At 34.4% G+C, this 15,362-nt stretch overlaps 3 protein-coding genes across 5 annotated transcripts; 1 reads left to right on the forward strand and 2 right to left on the reverse strand.

The window, feature by feature from the left end:
- Positions 1-575: 575 nt before the first annotated feature.
- LOC105776589 (protein GAMETE EXPRESSED 3) lies at positions 576-4,576 on the forward strand. Its single transcript, XM_012599319.2, has 9 exons — positions 576-860; positions 958-1,284; positions 1,493-1,739; positions 1,822-2,106; positions 2,195-2,281; positions 2,880-2,912; positions 2,996-3,055; positions 3,309-3,451; positions 3,977-4,576. The coding sequence occupies exons 1-9, from the start codon at positions 576-578 to the stop codon at positions 4,574-4,576; spliced, it is 2,067 nt and encodes a 688-aa protein (XP_012454773.2).
- Positions 4,577-4,900: 324 nt separating this feature from the next.
- Positions 4,901-8,433, reverse strand: LOC105776591 (probable hydroxyacylglutathione hydrolase 2, chloroplastic). 3 transcript variants are annotated; one of them, XM_012599322.2, is made up of 8 exons: positions 8,256-8,433; positions 7,245-7,427; positions 6,872-7,075; positions 6,595-6,718; positions 6,278-6,378; positions 5,543-5,617; positions 5,356-5,454; positions 4,901-5,159 (listed from the first exon to the last, which is right to left on the reverse strand). In XM_012599322.2, exons 1-8 carry the CDS (start codon positions 8,301-8,303, stop codon positions 5,013-5,015), a joined length of 981 nt encoding a protein of 326 aa, XP_012454776.1. In that variant the 5' UTR covers positions 8,304-8,433; the 3' UTR covers positions 4,901-5,012. The 3 variants fall into 3 exon arrangements, with proteins under 3 accessions (XP_012454776.1, XP_012454774.1, XP_052478681.1); XM_012599320.2 differs by having other exon boundaries at positions 8,137-8,260; XM_052622721.1 differs by having other exon boundaries at positions 5,067-5,159; positions 5,356-5,426; positions 8,137-8,261.
- Positions 8,434-9,441: 1,008 nt separating this feature from the next.
- On the reverse strand, positions 9,442-14,065 carry LOC105776588 (uncharacterized). The gene is made up of 5 exons (XM_012599318.2): positions 13,919-14,065; positions 12,084-13,138; positions 11,499-11,807; positions 11,172-11,263; positions 9,442-10,482 (listed from the first exon to the last, which is right to left on the reverse strand). Exons 2-5 carry the CDS (start codon positions 13,032-13,034, stop codon positions 9,597-9,599), a joined length of 2,238 nt encoding a protein of 745 aa, XP_012454772.1. The 5' UTR covers positions 13,035-13,138; positions 13,919-14,065; the 3' UTR covers positions 9,442-9,596.
- Positions 14,066-15,362: the final 1,297 nt, after the last annotated feature.

Raw genomic sequence — 15,362 nt, forward strand, 5'->3', positions numbered from 1 at the left:
AGTGGTGAAGCTTTTTATAAAGACGAAAATAACAAGAGCAACTCGGTTGAACTGATGTCAAACAATTCAAGTGTAAATCTTATAAGCTCAGTAAAGAGTGAATTGACGAAGACCAAATCATCTCAACAGTTAATGTTCAATCTAACGGAGGAGAACCAAAGTATTAAGAGAACATAACGAAAAAAGGTGAAATTTGTGATTTTAGATATTTCTATTTTTGGTATATTTTCGATCTAGCTGATAAATTTATTTATTTTAGTTCAAGTTACACAATGAGTTTTTTAGAATTAAAATTGATATTATATCAAAATTGAAAACCATGGTGTTATTTTTTGGTTAGCGATATAAGAGTTGGTTATAAAAAAAAAAGGACTAATTAAATGATATTTTGTAATAGTGATAACTAGAAAAAACATACTCGGTGAGGACCGGTGTAGTTTTAACTTTGGTTTCCCGCCCAAAACAGGCAGTTAAGAAACCGTTTTTTGTTGTTCAATTCTCCACGATATGAAGTCGGAACTTGATCAACCTGTCCCTCAAAATTCAAATATTTGCAGTTTCTCCAAAACCTCTCAATGCCTGCAACCTTTTTCCTTATCTTCTTCCTCTTCATGGTGGCTTCTCAGTCGACATGGTTCCCTAATTACCCACATTATCCACACTTGTTTTCCGCTCAAGAACGTTTCAGAAATCGCGGTGATAGGCTTTCCAAACCTTTAATTGGAGATAGTGGAAGAATTTATGCTTGTTCTGAGGATATGTTATTAGCATTTGAAAACAATGGCTCCATAGCTTGGTTTTTACCTTTGGGTTTCGAATGCAACGTGTCTAAAGCCCCAGTTCATGGTGGCAGAGGAAAGGTAATAATTGAGCAAAAATCTTCACTAATTTAAAACGGTTCTTTTAATTTTCTTTTGCTGGAATGCAGTGATTGTTTATCTCGTCAAATATTGGCAGATATATTTGATTGCAGAAAACAGGGTACTCCAGATCAATATAATGAAAATTGGAACTTCAGAACCTGCGGTTCAAGTTCTGTTTGATCCTGGACCAGGTCAACGAGGAGATGAAATTGTTGGGATTGCAGTAAGTACGTTGTGTTCATCTGTGATCATCAATGTCAAAAATCGGGGTTTGTTTGCCTATTTGATCCGGGGACAACTACTTTGGAGTGTTGGACCAGTGATAGATCAGTATGGTTACAGGCAAGGTTGCTGGAAAAATGTTTCGGATTGTTATTTTGCTTCAGCCCCCGTGATTGATCAATGCGAAGCTAGTGTTTATGTAAGGTCTGCTCACTATAGTCTACAAACAATAATCTCATCTTTTGATGGTAATTTCCTCTAAGCTAAAATGGTTTGAACATGCAGTATGATGTAAAAATGCATAGGCATTTTAAGACTACCAACTCTTTGATGAAATTCCGGATCTCCTAATATAAGACTATAGCTTTGCCTCCTAGGATGATGTTTTCACGTTTTGGCATATGCAGATCTCAAATACTGAAGGGGAACTTTATTCTCTGTCGATTCGAAGTCCACAGTTTAAATGGATTCAGGACTTAAGTTCATTTGATAAGCTTTACACTATTACACCAGGAAATAATGGCCTCTTATATGTTACTGTACCGGTTAAGTCTCTTATTTTGGCACTAGACGTTTCTTCAGGGAATGTTCTTTGGCAGACCAGTATTGGACAACTGAGTTCTGCAGAATCTTCACCCGTGGTTGATTCTTATGGTCAAGTTTTACGTCTTTACCTGCTAATTTATGTTATCATAGTTCCTTTTGTTGCTTCTAACTTCATAATTGAAAACAACAGGTTGGGTGACAATTGGTTCATTGGATGGATTTTTATACTCATTTTCTCCTACTGGCACTCTCAAGAAATTTCCTAAAGCAGCTGCATTAGATTCTGTGATCCAATTTAGTATTTTCCTCGACTGTTCTGGATATGCAGTATATTTCTGTCAGACAGAAATGGAGGAAAAGGTTATCCATATGAACGACCAATTCGCTCATGTCTCTGCAATGAAACCGAAAAGCTCAATCTTTACATTGATTGTTCCATCTACTGGCAAAATCTACTGGTCTGAAAGCAATCATGGTGATTTATATATTTCTTTTTATCATCATTATTTCAATTGGTTAGTGGATTTACATTCTTAGTGTCTTTTTATGGTTGATTTTTTCAGGCCCTTTTTTATCTTCATTGTCTCAGAGTGATCTGCAGAACTTTGTAGTGGATGAGGGTATGCTTCTGGCTTTTGTCACTGCTTCGAGTAAGATTCTTCGACTTGCTCTTGTAACTTGCTTCTTTCAGTTCATACATACCTTACTTCCATGGCTTTTAAAACCAATATTTTCATGTGAACATCATCTTTGTTACTGAGATGCGAGTGCCCGATATAAGTATATAAGATATGGGTATGTTAACTTTTTCTAGTTATTTTTTATGTATTTAGAGTATATCCCATACCTATGTTTAGAACTCCATGTATGTGTTAGATACATGCATTAGACATTAGACATGAATACTTTAACAAAAATAAGAGCAGTAGGATAGATAACTATTATCATTCATTTTAATATGAGAAAACTTCATTTTCTAGTTTTTCCATAAATTTAAAATATCATATCTTATACTTATGTCTGGATATGCACCAAGACACAAAATTAATTCATTTAATCAAAACCATTACCATGGCTCTAAATGTTTAGTGCTCTCATAGATGGGACTTAATCATTCAAAAAAGTGTGATGTAATGCTTCTTTAACTATATAAACACATACCTAGGATTTTATGAACTGAATAGCTTAAATTGTTTAGAATTTAATAAAGCGATGGTGTCATTAAACTTAGTATTTTGGATTTTTCAGAGATTGGTAACCAGCTATCTTGTCGCAGCAAGGGTAATTCTTCGTATTGAACACCTTGTCATGTTTTCTGTTTCTTTAATTAGTGATTTGACACAAACTTCTGAACCTGTCATCAGCTCTGAAGCTTGCATCCAGCTGCTCCCAAGGAACACGCAAGCGCCAGAGTGTCTACACCGGTAAGAATCGGCAATTTCTGACCCAATATGAAAAATACATGTATCAAAATTTATATAATAAAAACATGAATATATTACATGTTAAACTCGATTATGATATGATTGATTTAAATACATATGATATCAATTTTAACTAATAAAAACATGAATATATTATATATTAAACTCGATTATGATATGAGAGATGATATAAATACAATATCAATTTTAACTCTAGAATCTAAAAAGAGCTAAATTGTCGCTTCACTTTCAGGTAATAGAAGTTCCATGTTTCTCTTGTTGTTATTGGAGTCCATACTCCTGGTAGTTTTAGCTGTGGTCGTGCGGTTCTGTTGTGTCTTCTGGAGGAAAAAGAAGCTTCAAGATCAAGACCTTGGACGCTTTCTAGAAAAACGAGTAAGTTCTAATCTTAGTTCGTCTCAAAACTTGTTTCTTATCTATGTTATTTGGATTCGGGTTGAGTGTCATCAAGTTTTATTTTCAAGTTTTTCATGTTTGTGGACAATTCTCAATGCCCATAGTTGAAAGTGGACCGTTGGAAACATGATAGATAATTGCCAAATATTATAGATCAATATGTTACTGAGATAGAGCAGAAAGATAGTAGAGAATGCAAAGATATACAGGTTGATAAGAGTACTTATCGACTGCGCCAAAAGTAACCATCCTAAACTCAAACTCAGTTATGAACCTGGATTCTAACCTAGTAGTCGGTCGGTTTTTGCTATTATAACATTCAATAAATCCGGAGTTTGAATTTGAACATCAACATTCCATAAATCTGGAGTTTGTATTTGAACATCAACATTCCATAAATCTGGCGTTTGCATTTGAACATCTACAATCATATCCATCTTTTAATTGATAAAATAAGAAGTTAACAGTATATAAACTAAATGCTTTTCTGTTTGCTCATTTCAGAGATCTCTTCAACTTAAGAAGAAAGCATTTGATAGAACAATTACAGAGCTTGAGCATAAGGCTACTGAGGAAGCAGTAGCCACTGAAGAAACAATGGAAGAACTTGGCAAACTGGTTCGAGAAAGGCAAGGCATCGAGAGAAAGCTCCCCACAACCTACAGTTTAGGCAGAGATGAAAGAGTTTTAAATCCAAAGTCTGTTCTTCCATTATCTACAGGAAGAACAAGGAGCTATTTATTCCGTAGGGCAAAGAAAGGAAGTGTTACAGTTTTCCACACTTTAAGCAATACATCTTCTGAAGGAAGCAGCAGTGAGATAGAATATGTTTCAGATTCTGAAGTAGAAGAGGAGCCTGTTGTCAAGGGAAAGGCAAAGGCAGCCATTGAAGATGAAAGTTCAAGTAATGATGAACAGCTTGGGAGAAAACATCAAAGAAGCCCGTCAGAACCAGCTTCAAGCTCTAAAGGCTATACGGAATCTTTGTTTGTTGAGCAAGAATCTGGGGAAGAAAATTTTCAGGATGAGGGAAAGGGGGTGAAAACCGTGCCAAGTAGTAGCAGAAGCATTTGGTTAAAGAGGACCTTTTCTTCATTAAACTGAAAACTAGAGTTTAATTAATGTTAATTACACAGCTGAGCCTTGAACAAAGTTTCTATAAATTCAGACAAGTCCAACTTTATGAGTCTCCTTTTTAGGTTAAAACTTGCAAGTTTCGCTAAGAAAATCTTACTGAAAAAAACCCATAAATTTACAAGCCAGGAACACGACCTGCATTTGCTTATGATAGAATAAAAACAGGAAGCAAAATGTTGGTCAAATATTATATTACCAAAAAGCAAAAAAGTAGAGATTTGATTAACAGATTTAATTTTCAAAAAACTTGGAAAAATTAAGGGGAAAAAATGAAGCATATGGACATGGAAGTGGTAAACATTGGTGCTGTTTGATCATTTCAGAAATGGAATAGCAACCATGACTTCAGCTATACACAAACAGGAATGAAGTATCATATATGTATCTGTGTATGTAAGTAATCCTAGAAATTATCCTTTGCTCTGCGTATGATACCCAAGGCTTCTGCCTCATTCGCTGTCACCGGAATTTTTAATGCTTTCCGGATTTCTGCATTTGATGTCCGGAGGAATGGATTGCATTCCTTCTCCATCTTTAATGTACTAGGAACCTGAAACACCACGTTAATGGTCAACTTATCCTTGAATATTTCAGTTCAAGATACACCCATCTCAAACATGTATCAGACATGGATGCTTTAAGGGAAATGAAGAGTCTGGATAACATAACTGACCAGCGTAGTTTTACATTCAAACTTCAAAAGATTCTACAAATCAGTAACAAAAGAAGCAAATTTCAGAAATTACCGTGGGCAATCCCTTGTTGCGAAGGTGAGCTACATGGGTTGCATAAGCCTGAAGTGCATCATTCTTGGGATCTATAGACAAAGCAAATTTCGAATTACTCTGCCAAAATGGGTACATATAATGTTAGAGCACATCAATATCAAAGCCTAGGAAAGTTTAAGTGATTAGGGAAAAAAAATAGACTAACCAAAGTATATTCATGACCACAGTAGATATTCGTATCATCAGGTAGTGACATGATCCGCTGAAGGGAAGAAAGCATCTGCTGGGTAGAAGTCCGGTTGTTATGATAGTATCAAAAACAACTAAGGTTTGCTAGATTATAAAAGGATCATGATATATGCTACCAGAAATCTACATTTGTTTGGTTTTAATTTAACTCCATGAACCTTCAGTTAGTATAAAATGAAGCTAATGTCCCAAATCGTACAATAACCCGTGCAAGTGTAGAGGTAACAAAAAAGAAGACCCCACAATGTCAAACTATAATTTCAGCTGACATGTTCCCATGCACCCCATTTCCGGTGGAAATTATAAGGAAAAACCGTGCATAGAGATGATTGAACTACCACTTCACTGAACAATTAATCTACCATTAGTACTTCAACTTTTTCTCTGAAAAAGATGAGTAAGAAAGTCAAAGCAAAACTAAAAAGAACAAATGACAGGCAATTTTTAAAAGTTTTTTAACTTCTAAACCTCAAAAATTCATTTCACTAGTAAATAACATGAGCCAGTTTGAACTTTGTATCCTATTTTCCCTAACAATAAATTTGCATAATTTTGATAGCTGAATTCCATTTTCTCCACAAAGTAACTTATTTACCATCTGTTTGCATTTAAAACTTGCAATATACCATTCTGGGGTGTCCACTGTCAGGCTGTCAGCTACGATATGGTAAAATATAGATGTTAAAATTACCTGCTCCGGAGTGCCTTCTAAAAGCTTGCCACATGATAAGCTGAACAAAGTGTCTCCGGTAAAAATTGCTCGAGAACCCGGAAAATAGAAGCTAATATGGCCTGCATACAACAAATTAAATTTAATAATAATAATAATAATAATAATAATAATAATAATAATAATAATAATAATAATAATAATAATGGGAAATGAAAAGATACAATCTATCACAATCAGGAAGCTTCTATATTCCAAGTATTCTTTCCTTGAAGTTTGAAATAATAAAAAGTATCTGATTAATGCAATTTCCGAGAGAATTGGCTAATGAATCTAACCTCGGGTATAACCAGGGGTCTCCATGACATGCACTTCATGACCTGCAAACATCCACTTTTCCCCATCATTTAGAACAATATCAATTCCAGGAATCCTATCCTTGTCTATTCCAGAACCAATCACCTACATGAAAAAAGAACGATGACTATTATTATTATTATTATTATTATTATTATTATTACTCCATATATGAGCTGATAAGTTGAGAGGGAATTAACTTTCTGATACAAGCTGAAAGGTGACAGAAAAGTTTGCAGGAGATAAAGTTTTCCTTACCTTTGCACCATACCTTGCTTTTAACTCTGCGTTCCCACCAGTGTGGTCGTGATGGTGGTGGGTATTCAATATATAAGTCAAGTTCCAGTTTCTTCGACTTAAAGCATCAATAATTGGCACAGCTTCTGAAGGATCAACAACTCCAACTGTGCCTGTGTCCACATCATGTAAAAGATATGCATAGTTGTCTCCAAGACATGACACCTAAAAAAAAAAATGGTTAGTGGAAGCTTCATATCTAACGTACTTGAAAACCAGTTATTATAACCTTCAACCACAAGAAGTCGAAGGACTCTTTTTCATGTCAAAATAAAAAGGCCAATAAACAGTCCATCAAAAGAAAATGCAATTAGAGATATAAAGGTTTGCTCACCAATTCAATTTGTAATGAGGAAGACATATTGGAAACACTGCAAAACTCTGCAACCCTAAGAGATCGACTCGCTCCACGCAAGGTTTTGAAGGGAATTGATAGTAAGTGCATAAAGCCATACACAAGACCCTTTCTAATGCAAAGTTGCCTATTACCTGGCCAGACACAAAGCCCACTCCTCACCTAAAACATTGGAAAGCAGGCTTTCAAACTTAAATACCATAAACCAACATATACTCTAGAAAGAAGTTCCTGCAGTAACAATCAACAGATTGCAGAGAAGCCATGCGGAAAATAATAATGAAAGTTCATATTAAAGGATTTGTATTTACAGTCGAGATCCTAAACCACCAATATATTTTTTAAGAGAAACATCAATACTCACAAGGAAGTGACTTCACAGCGTGGATATCGACATACGATACAAACAAAATATAAAAACTCAAGTTCAGATTGAATTCAAGGCTTTCTTTTAAAGACTTGCAGTCTAAGTTAGTCCCTCTTCATCTTTTTTCTCCTTAAGTAGCTATGTCCGCCATATATTTGAATATGAATATGAAGGTAAAATCATTCAAAATATATGAAAAGAAAACTGAAACTAACTTCCGAATCCCAGTAACAATAGCTTGTAGCAAATGATTCATATCATGCAATTCAGAAATAAAAAAATTGTTTAACTTTCGATTGTTCTTATAAAGGTAAAACTACAGAAAAGCACATCACTGAATTTCGGAAGATAGAACTAAAAGTAAGAAAAAATCAGTAAGAATGGCACATAAATCAAATCAAGCATCACAAACAGCAAAACTCAAACTAACCATTAAGCAAAAATAGGCTAACAAAAACACTCATTTACTCAATTAGCCACAACAGGGAAAAAACAGATCTTTACCATCATATTTTCATTTCTCTTCATAAAAAGAGTCAGAAATTCAACAGAAGAAAAAACAAACATGCAAAATAAAAAGAGAAAGAAAAGAAAACCATTAAAGAAATGAGAAAGAAGCAAACCCTGGAACAAGGAAAGGAGGCCATATCAGGTGAAGTTTTAGAGAGCATTCAATTAACACTTCCTCTCTCTAAAATGGGTTTACTTTTTTTTTTTTGAGTTTTTTTAGAGAGAGGAAGTGTCTGTATTTGTGGGTTGGCACTCAATAATGTGTGTTTTCCTTTTTGTGCTTATGTGGGGGAGGGAGAGAGGAAGCGAAAACAAAAAAGAACGTTTGATTTTTTACGTAAAAATAATTAATTAATTAAAACATTGATGAGTTAATATAGAAAAAATGAGCAGTTAATTGTAAAATAAAGATATTTTTGGCCGGCACTTCTACAAGCTAGAAATATTTTAAAATAAAAATCTTCTTTTAATATAAAAATCAAGTAACATTTGAAAGGAAGAACTTTTGCTTGATAAAAAAACTGAAATAAATCATTTTATTTTGTAAAGGGAAAAAGTTATATATTTCGTTTTAAGTAAAAAAAAAGATGAAGAAGATGAAAACAAATATTTTCCATCTTGTTTTCCTTTATATTGGTAAAATCTGTGAAATTCGCCATTAATTAGTTTTAAATTATTTATAAAATATATTAATAAAAATTATAAACAAGGAGAACTTTAAATTTTAAATATATATAAAAAAAGGTTGAGTCGACCCGGTCATATACTTAGGGGAGGCGTATATTAATTTCAATTACAATTAGACGATAAGGTTACCGGGGGTGAGAATTTAAAGGTAGAAAAGCCATTGGTGGAGTCACACGTGGAAGTGAGGTTGGGCGATATTGGCGTCATGATTGCAGTTACCTTTTGTGGGACATTGTTAGCTTCACCCACCACTTTGAAATGCTCTCCCCATCTTTATTAACACTAATCTCATCATTTAATATATCAACATTAACTTAATCTATAAATTCACTTGATGTGATATTATAAAATTTCAGGAACTCTTTAATTGATATTTTTAAAAAATAAAAATAAAGTTAAAAAGCTTTATTATTTGTCTAATAATATATATATATATATATATAACAATCAGTATAATTAAATCTCTATCTCACTTGGAAGAATGAAGATGCATGAATTGATGGGGTTTTTGTAGATCTAATAAGCACTTTCTAAAGTGGTTTTTATCATTTGCCAATGGAACAGAGTTTTTTAGATTCTAACCTTTTCTGTCAAAAGATAGATACATTCAAGTTGGACAAACTGTTTTCATTTGTATAATTTAAGGCAACAAATACAACTGTAAGAAAAGCCTGCACTTTGCAGTGCATTCATACCCAAAACCCATGTTGGATTTATATACATACATGATAATTTAGTAAAAGCTCCTCCGATGTTTTGCCATGATGTCACTTTTTCGATTTTGTTTCAGCTGCTCGAATAGGTGGTAAGGGTTGTGATCCGCCACCACCTAGAGCAGCAGCAGCAGATTCGACATGTGTAAGAAGATACTCGTATATTTTCTTCCTTAGCCGATCAATTGTCTCTGATGAAACATGGGGTGTCGTCTCTTCTCCTTCTCCTTCGTCTTTGCTTGAGCTGATTTCGTCTAACCAGTCATTCACGCTCTTAAGCTGTGTCAACATCCCAGCTATTTGATCATTGTCTGATAAAGCAGATGTATCGACATCGGCATCCAAGAATTTCTCGACAAATCCTAAGAACCAATCCTGGGACTCCATTCTCAGCATTTCAGCCAAGTCAACAGCCTCATCAAGGCCATTTCCCCTTGTCCATTCTGGTGGTGGCTGGACCGGTACCTTCGGTCCGAGGCCTGAAACATCCCCTGCTTTTCGAAGAACACCCTGTGCTACAAGCTTAGAAACAATTACCGGACGAGTTTTCCCTTGGGCTTTTGCAGAAGCATTCTTAGCAGAATTTTCTAGAATTAAAATGTTTTGATTGGCAGGGATAGTCTTCTGGCTTTGCACAGATGCTGATGCATGACTCGTTATTGAATTATGTTCTTTGGTAAAAACCGAGAAGGACGATAGATTGGTAGCCAATGCGGCTTGCACCCATGAAGCTGCATATTTCCGCCTATCCAATGCAACCTTCACTGCCTCTTCTGATGGATTTCCTTCAGACTCCGGAGATGAACCGACTGGAATAGTTTTCAATAAAGAATCAGCAATCATCCGAACATTACTCAACCTCGCATGCAGAGTTAAGAACTGATCCACTGCAGGCTGAGGATTATCTTCCTTGGCAGAAGTAGTAAGATCAGAATATAAGCTGCAACACAAAAATAGTATACCAAATATATAAGAAATCAAAAAACAATCAGCTATAGATCATCCATAAAAGATTACAAAACATAACTACAATAATCTCCAGAATCTGTCAACACTCTGTTACATAATCAACATCCATACATGAATCACTTCAATATGTGAGTTTGTTATGGGTGTCTCAACATGCACCAACCTACATAGCTTTCTCCAGGTCCAACCACTTAGTCTCCATTAAGACCCACTACTACAAAGAGCATTGTATTTATGGAACAGAAAACTGATCATGACATCACCGAAGAGCCTATATAACCTTTATATAGTTCCCTCTCTCCAGCTTTGTCCTCAAGGCCATAGCTGCTGCCAACTTGTGATCATTTTTGCTTACGGAATTTAACAACACCAATGTATAAAGATGAGATATATTCCTATTATGTACTTTAAGGTCCATGGAAAAGCTAAAAGTTTCATTTTTCTTCCCTCTCAGAAAAGCAAGAAAATTTGCAACTACAACTGTGGAAGACCCTTGATTCTAAATGGCTCCCAATCCCAATCAAACCAAGGTTTAAGCTGTGCTAATGTATGGTTTCTAAACAATCAGCCTGGTTTTGAAATTAAGAAGTCTTAGCTTTTACTGCCAATTTTATATAATTTGATTTGCTAAAATTTCTTTTATTGTTAAGTAGCCCATACCTTAAACATCGAAGTAAGCTCTCTGAAGCAGCAGCCTCTTGTACAGCTTCTATTGCTGCCGTTTGTGCTGCATCTCTATGTTTCATGACCTCCTGTAACAACAAACATAAATCCGACATGAGAATCACAAAAGGAACTATGTATTTCGGAATGCCAGTATGTAATTTATATAAAAGTTAGTTTTAGTTAAATCTGAACTTGGTATTTTTCTTCAAAAGGAATTTGCTAACAGCAGATACATCCTTTTTACGACAAGATAACCCTTAAAAGAGACTTTTGTATAAAAACTATGAATATTATCAAGAGTAAAGAGTCATAGGTTCATACCTTTCCGAGCTTTGAAAGAGAAGAGGGGAGTGTACCCCATGAAACACTTCCATCAGTCAACCTTTTACTATTTATTGGAACCTTAACCAAGTTCCCCAAGCCACCATTACTACTTAGATCTCCAGATTTCTTCCCAATGTAAGTTCTCGGTTTATTTGGTATCTCTTGCTCATCCAACATTCCATTTGGCATGACTTTCTTAGTTGAAACCGGAGATTTGCTCTCCTCTTTTAGTGACCTGGTTGATGTTTGTAGTTTATTCTCCTCTTTGGGCAGCAACTTTTCGCTTGATGTGCTCTTTCTAGGAACCTGGCATCCGGATTTTAGTTATTACGGAGGGGCAACAAGTCGAACACAACCATGTCATACATGTATGCCATATCCTAAACTTAAATCAGAGTCCAAGCATCATCTTAGGTTATAGAAAAATCAATTCAAAATTTGAACAACTCAAAACAGTAAAAATGGATTTAAGAGAAAGGAACCAATTACATTCTATAATCTCATATTTTAAACTTACCAAGGCATTAGTCAATTAAAACTAACAGATCAGACAAATTAAAAGGCAAGAACAAGAAAACTTACAGAAGTGCTCCGAGATTCTTGCTTGATATCATGCTTGCTAGCCCTCGGTTTAGAATGGTCCCTACCCTTCACTTCCAGATTCCCTTCCCAGCTCTTTCTCAAAGCCTTTGCTCCTAATTCAATCCCCTGAACCAAAGTTCTGATAACCGGTACTTTTTTCCCGGTCGGACTCGTCCCATGTAAAGAACTGGGCTTCTCCATGGATCCCACCTTGGGACTTCCCTTTCTCAGAGCCTTTATTTCCGCCTGCTGCTTAATCCCAGAGGCAAACTTCTCAAAAGATGTTGGCAATGAATAACAACTAGTGGGGGAAGACGGAATCGACCGTGAGCTTAGGACCTTCAATTTTCCCAAAGGTTCCTTCTTCGTATCTGAAGTCAATGTCGGTTTAGTCGATTGAGACTTTGATCTAGTCAAAGAAGCCATTTTCTTATCCAATTGATCCTCTCTTGCACCACCATTTGATCTACTCCCAACAGATTTATCTTTCTCTCCACTGACTTGCTTTGATGGTGACTTAACTTTCTCTCCAGGTTTTGAAATACCAGAGCCATTTTTACTACCATTATTAAGGAATCCAAGAGAATGAGTTGCAACAATATCCTCAGGGCTCCCAACACAAGGGTGTCGCCCAGGGACCGGCCTAACCCCATGAAGAATGGGAACCGGTGAAGCGGATTCTAAGCGATCAACATGAATAAACTGACCTAATTGGATCTTATCACTAAGAATCAGATCATCATGTTCATCAGGCAATGATACATATGTAGCATGAGATGAATCTGAAACCTTAAGGTAAAAGCCTTGGTTAGGGAAGAGCTCACCTCCTGCTAGTGCAGGAACTATACTCACTACTTGCAATAGAGATGACCTGTGCTCACCAGCAACCTTCACATCCGTGTTCATATGCTGTAAAAGCTTCAGAAGAACCCCTGGAACAAGATTTGCCATTTTGGGTGCCTCCAAATTGCATTACTCTTTACAAACAAAAACCTCACACAAATAAACTCAAACAGGTTGTGTGAGAGAACAACTGAGACCTTGAGTCAAACAAACTGAAAATAAAACAACTTTGGGGTCAATACCCGGATTGAGAAAAACAAACCCAATCATGGATCAAAGCTTAACATTTCACAACAAATATATATATGGAAGATGATATTTGCAACAAATTGTACTAGATTCAGACTAATGGATTGCTTTACTGCAACTTTTTTGGGCTCTTTAATATTAGTTTAACAAATAAAGAAAGGGAAAACAACAGGTTAGACAACCACCCAGAAGAGATTTATTAACAAAAAAGCACATTAATCATAGACCCCCCTAAACAAAGAAAATTTTAATGGAATGAGATGTATTCAATAATTAGAAGTAACAACAACAATAATGGTGGTACAACTTGTAAAAATCCACGAAACCCAGATAAGAAAATAGACAAATTAATAAATCATAATGGACTTTGGCTGTTTGTATAGAACAATTTCTTCAAATATCAACCATTTACTGACCAAAACCCAAAATGGAAATGTAAAAGAAGAGCAAAAAAAATGAAAAAACTTTGGGTTGATTTTAACTTTAAAAAAGGTGACTTTTCAAGGACGATAAAAGATTTTTTTTTTTTTTTAAATAGAGCTTGAGAAAGGGTTGCTGAAAATTTGCAGGAAACAGGAAAAAATTGGAAAAAAAAAAGAGAATAATAGATTGGTTGGTTTAATGCATGATTGGCATAACACAAGAAAGATAGAGAAAAAGGGAGAAATGTGTGTCAGAGTCTGACACATTTACATATATACACATGCACAAACATATAATGAATACAAAACTTGGAAACTGACCCACTTTGGCTTCTGTTTGAGTTTCCAGTACTTTGGTAAACAAAGGAACTGCTCAATGGTGGAAAAATTGAAAATGAGTTTTCATGAATTCTTACAAGAACTGGGTAGGAATCTTGGTAGAGAGTAAGTTATTTCTAAATTCAGATTTCAGTTTTTCATTAAGGACAACTTTTTTAATTGCTAAACAAAACACTTGTTGCTTTCACTTTTTTCCATAAAATATATTTTCTAACACACATTCAATGAATATATTTTATTTCTTTTGAAAAGAAATACTTTTTCAGATTATAAAAATTAATCAATGAATTCTTTTCCCAGATGAAAAAGTTAATTTTTAAGTTTTAAATAGGGTTTAGTATTTTAATTGAAGAATAATGGAAACTTGGAAAATGTTATTTTATTTTGTTATGCAAATGGTGCATGTGCAGAGTAATGGGGGGTGTTAGAAACAAGGTAATGGCTTGTCGGTTACCTGAATAAAGGTTGTCACATCACCGAGATAATTGCTTTTTTTTAATATTTTTCATTTTTTACATAATAATTTATTTATTTTTTAATTTAAAAAATAATTTAATTTTTGTAACTCTTAAATTTACATTATTTATCAAATAATCTCAAAATAAAAAAATTTATTCATAAATCCTTCTCACCACATGGCATTATTGACTAAGAAATTAAAAATTGTCTAGGATATTTTGCTTTCTTCAACCTTCAACCATTGTATGCCCAGACTCTAGAAAACCATCAATTTTCTTATGAATTATCATTCCCTTTTGTATATCAATATCCTCATCTTAATTTAATCCATGGTTTTTTTTCTTTTTGGTACATTAATTCTTGTTTCTTACTTTAGAATTTATTATTTACTTGAATTAGAGAAAAAATACATTTAAATTTACTTGAATTTATATATTTTTTACTGTTATAATAGCAGCAATTAAATTAAAATTGAATCTAGTTTTCTGTTTTTATAATAATGAATATTGAATTTTTGAATTTTTAATGTTAACCACATTTTTATTGGAAATGTCACCCGTCACATATCATGAATCGAAGCTTGTGGTAGGAGGTATACTTCATAAAATATAAATATTATCAAATATGAACAAAATTTATATAACATTTTAAATACACGAATTATTATATTAAGATTAACTAAAGAGTGTGCAAAAATTGACCCCTTTGAGGTACTTCTCAAATCCCTTGAAAGGAATTGGTAGTCTCACCCATATTAAGTATTACTTTGATTAAATTATTAGCTACAATTGTACAAAATTAACTGTTGAGGAATCACCATGTCCATGTGATATGAAAATGATGGGTACAATTGTACGCAATGTATTAGGTAGAATTGTACAAACTGAGTCGACTATGGAATATAACTTGTTGGTTACTCAACTTATCTTTTAATTATAAGTTCGAGGTTGATCTTTATTCATGAGTG

The sequence above is a fragment of the Gossypium raimondii genome, chromosome 10 (assembly GCF_025698545.1).
Source record: "Gossypium raimondii isolate GPD5lz chromosome 10, ASM2569854v1, whole genome shotgun sequence".
Lineage (NCBI taxonomy): Eukaryota > Viridiplantae > Streptophyta > Magnoliopsida > Malvales > Malvaceae > Gossypium > Gossypium raimondii.

What these genes read in the sequence shown, in the direction of transcription:
- LOC105776589 (XM_012599319.2), top strand. Translation starts at nt 576, where the DNA reads ATGCCTGCAACCTTTTTCCTTATCTTCTTCCTCTTCATGGTGGCTTCT. An exon ending in AATGCGAAGCTAGTGTTTAT is followed by an intron (nt 1,285 to 1,492) that starts GTAAGGTCTGCT and finishes TGGCATATGCAG; the next exon opens with ATCTCAAATACTGAAGGGGA. An exon ending in GCTATCTTGTCGCAGCAAGG is followed by an intron (nt 2,913 to 2,995) that starts GTAATTCTTCGT and finishes ACCTGTCATCAG; the next exon opens with CTCTGAAGCTTGCATCCAGC.
- LOC105776591 (XM_012599320.2), bottom strand. Translation starts at nt 8,199, where the DNA reads ATGTTTGTTTTTTCTTCTGTTGAATTTCTGACTCTTTTTATGAAGAGA. An exon ending in CCTCATTACAAATTGAATTG is followed by an intron (nt 7,076 to 7,244) that starts GTGAGCAAACCT and finishes TTTTTTTTTTAG; the next exon opens with GTGTCATGTCTTGGAGACAA. An exon ending in GCAACAAGGGATTGCCCACG is followed by an intron (nt 5,160 to 5,355) that starts GTAATTTCTGAA and finishes GTGGTGTTTCAG; the next exon opens with GTTCCTAGTACATTAAAGAT.
- LOC105776588 (XM_012599318.2), bottom strand. Translation starts at nt 13,034, where the DNA reads ATGGCAAATCTTGTTCCAGGGGTTCTTCTGAAGCTTTTACAGCATATG. An exon ending in AAGAATCTCGGAGCACTTCT is followed by an intron (nt 11,808 to 12,083) that starts GTAAGTTTTCTT and finishes TCCGGATGCCAG; the next exon opens with GTTCCTAGAAAGAGCACATC. An exon ending in AGCTTACTTCGATGTTTAAG is followed by an intron (nt 10,483 to 11,171) that starts GTATGGGCTACT and finishes TTTGTGTTGCAG; the next exon opens with CTTATATTCTGATCTTACTA.